The sequence below is a fragment of the Acinonyx jubatus genome, chromosome D1 (genome assembly GCF_027475565.1).
Source record: "Acinonyx jubatus isolate Ajub_Pintada_27869175 chromosome D1, VMU_Ajub_asm_v1.0, whole genome shotgun sequence".
Lineage (NCBI taxonomy): Eukaryota > Metazoa > Chordata > Mammalia > Carnivora > Felidae > Acinonyx > Acinonyx jubatus.
In genome coordinates this window covers 36,845,796-36,848,113 of record NC_069390.1, presented here as the reverse complement: position 1 = coordinate 36,848,113, position 2,318 = coordinate 36,845,796, and the positions used below count along the sequence as shown (strand labels likewise).

Below are 2,318 nucleotides of genomic sequence, written 5' to 3'. Positions count from 1 at the left end.
AAGTCCAGGGTTTAAACTCCAAATAGCCCAGTTAGCTTTTAAAATGAATATATATATATATATATATATATATATATATATACACACACACACACACACACACACATACATATACATATACACACACACATACCAACACATGTTGTTGGTTAAAGATTAAAGAAAGCTTTTCACTGCTTGGGGGGCAGGGGAACCTAAAAAAGTAAGTTATACTGATAGAAAAAAAAAGTGTTTTGTCACTTTGAAAACTACATTATCTTTTCAGCATTCGTAGAAATGAGCCTTTAATAAATTTTTTTTTTAATGCTTATTTATTTTTGAGAGAGAGAGCACGAGAGCACAGAGAGAGACACAGAAGTGGAAGTGGGCTCCAGGCTCTGAGCTGTTAGCACAGAGCACGAGGAGGGGCTCGAACTCAGACAGCAAGGTCATGACCTGAGCTCTAGTCGAGGCTTAACAGACTGAGCCACCCAGGCGTCCCAGAAGTGAGCCTTCTAATATGCAAACTATTGTTAATCTCATGGCTTTAAGGTACTTGCAATGTCACTCCTCTATCCACAAAATCCATGACAACACGAGGCAGTTACTTTGCACAATTGTAATTCTAAATTATAATTCCATCTATTACAAATTAGCACCTAAAATACTATTTTGGACACATGAAAGTACAGATCTGGTGCAAGCACTGGAATTTTAATTTGGTAAACCATACATTAAAGTAATAACAAAACATGGGCCGAAGTGAACTGGGGCCCGGTCTGAGACCTAAAACTTCTTTTTTCCTAAGTGCAATATCATGACCCACACCCAAGAGCTAACAACAGGTCTGTCCAGATGCTGAGACCACGGACTTGAAAATCTCCATCCTTCGCCTTACAGGACTCCAGGGCAGCTAGAACGTCATCTTTCAGAGGTGGGGGGGCCTGACAGAGGCTTTGAAATTTGCCATACAACTCCTCCCAGGGCACATGTTGGAACTCAGTTCCAATCCAAATGCCTTTCTGAAGGTCGTAGTGCAGATGTCGGGCCCAGTCTAAGAGCAGACCCAGATAGACCCGGGAGAGCTCTGGGTGGCGGCCTGCCACCGAAGTTAAAAGCCCGGCTGGGAGGTTACGGCAAAAGGCGGCCATGGCATCCGACTTCGTCAAAAGCCAACGGACCAGCTCCTGATCCCCGTCTGCGAGTGTTTTGGGGGTTCCCGGTTCCAGCTCCTCTTCTTGGGGCCGGGGAGACGACGGGGGGAGCAACAGCGCGGCCGCTATCACCTTCAGAAAGTTGTTCTGAGGCAAGCGCTCCCACAGGATGCTGAGAAACCGGCTAGGGCCCTCGGCCTCGGCCTTCGGCACCTCTCGCAGACGCGCCAGCAGCAGCTCCGCCTGGGTCTTCAGCACTGAGTCCTCCTCAAGCACCGAGTTCTCTCCGTAGCCGCTGAGGCGCAGCAAGTGGACAGCGGATCGGCAGCGGGCGAGGCGGGCCAGGCTGCCTTGGAGCGTCTCCGGGTCGGCGTCCGGGACGCCAGGGCCCGGAAAGAGCTCCTGCAGCAGGTAGTGATAGGCGGCATCCCCCAGGGCCCGGTTCTCTAGCAGGCGCAGAGACAGCAGGAGGTCACAGCGCTCCAAGGCCTGGAAGTTCGTCAACCCGGGGACTGGAGAGGACCCAGAGCCGCCCTCCAGTCTCCACTGGTTTTGCAACCGCCGTTCCAGAGCCATGCGAATGCGGGCATGGCGTCCAAAGCGCCTATGGACGTGGCGCAGGTAGCGAGCCCACTGCAAGGCCCTGCGCACTGTCGCGGGGTCCCAGGTCCTGACGTGGGTCGTGCGGGAGACCGCCAGCACCTCGGAGAAGCGCTCAAAGTGCTGCAGGAGCGATTCCATGGGGGCGTGCTTACTTCCGCGTTCACCTTGGAGACGCCGACTCTCTGCGTGCCGATTGGAGCGTCTGTGTAAGGATACGCCTCTCTACAATGCTATTGGATAAAGTCCCTGTCGGTATGACAAGGACGTTCATCCGGGTACTTTGACCCTGGGAAATTTAAACTGGAGAAAAGGCCCCGCGGTTTTACTTTTGCCACTGAAGTTAAGGAGAGAGGGGGGGCAGATGTGGGGTGTTCAAAACAGAGTTCTCTGCGTCACGTGCGAGATACTGTTAGTCGCGAGAGTCTCCATGCTTCTTTCACTTTGGAAATAAGCCCAAGTAGAAATTTCTTGAGCTTGGCCTGAGATGGTCTGTGCTGACGTTTATTGGGTAATGCCAATTGGGTAATGCTGTTAAATATTAAATGAAATCTTTAGTTCAATTCAGCTTAGTAAAAAATGTAC

The 2,318-nt window shown here is 50.9% G+C and overlaps 1 protein-coding gene across 1 annotated transcript; it reads right to left on the bottom strand.

The window, feature by feature from the left end:
* Positions 1 to 583: 583 nt before the first annotated feature.
* FANCF (FA complementation group F) lies at positions 584 to 1,917 on the bottom strand. The gene has a single exon (XM_027072982.2). It carries the CDS (start codon positions 1,872 to 1,874, stop codon positions 795 to 797), a length of 1,080 nt encoding a protein of 359 aa, XP_026928783.1. The 5' UTR covers positions 1,875 to 1,917; the 3' UTR covers positions 584 to 794.
* Positions 1,918 to 2,318: the final 401 nt, after the last annotated feature.

Coding starts and splice junctions, on each gene's coding strand:
- FANCF (XM_027072982.2), bottom strand. CDS start 1,874: ATGGAATCGCTCCTGCAGCACTTTGAGCGCTTCTCCGAGGTGCTGGCG.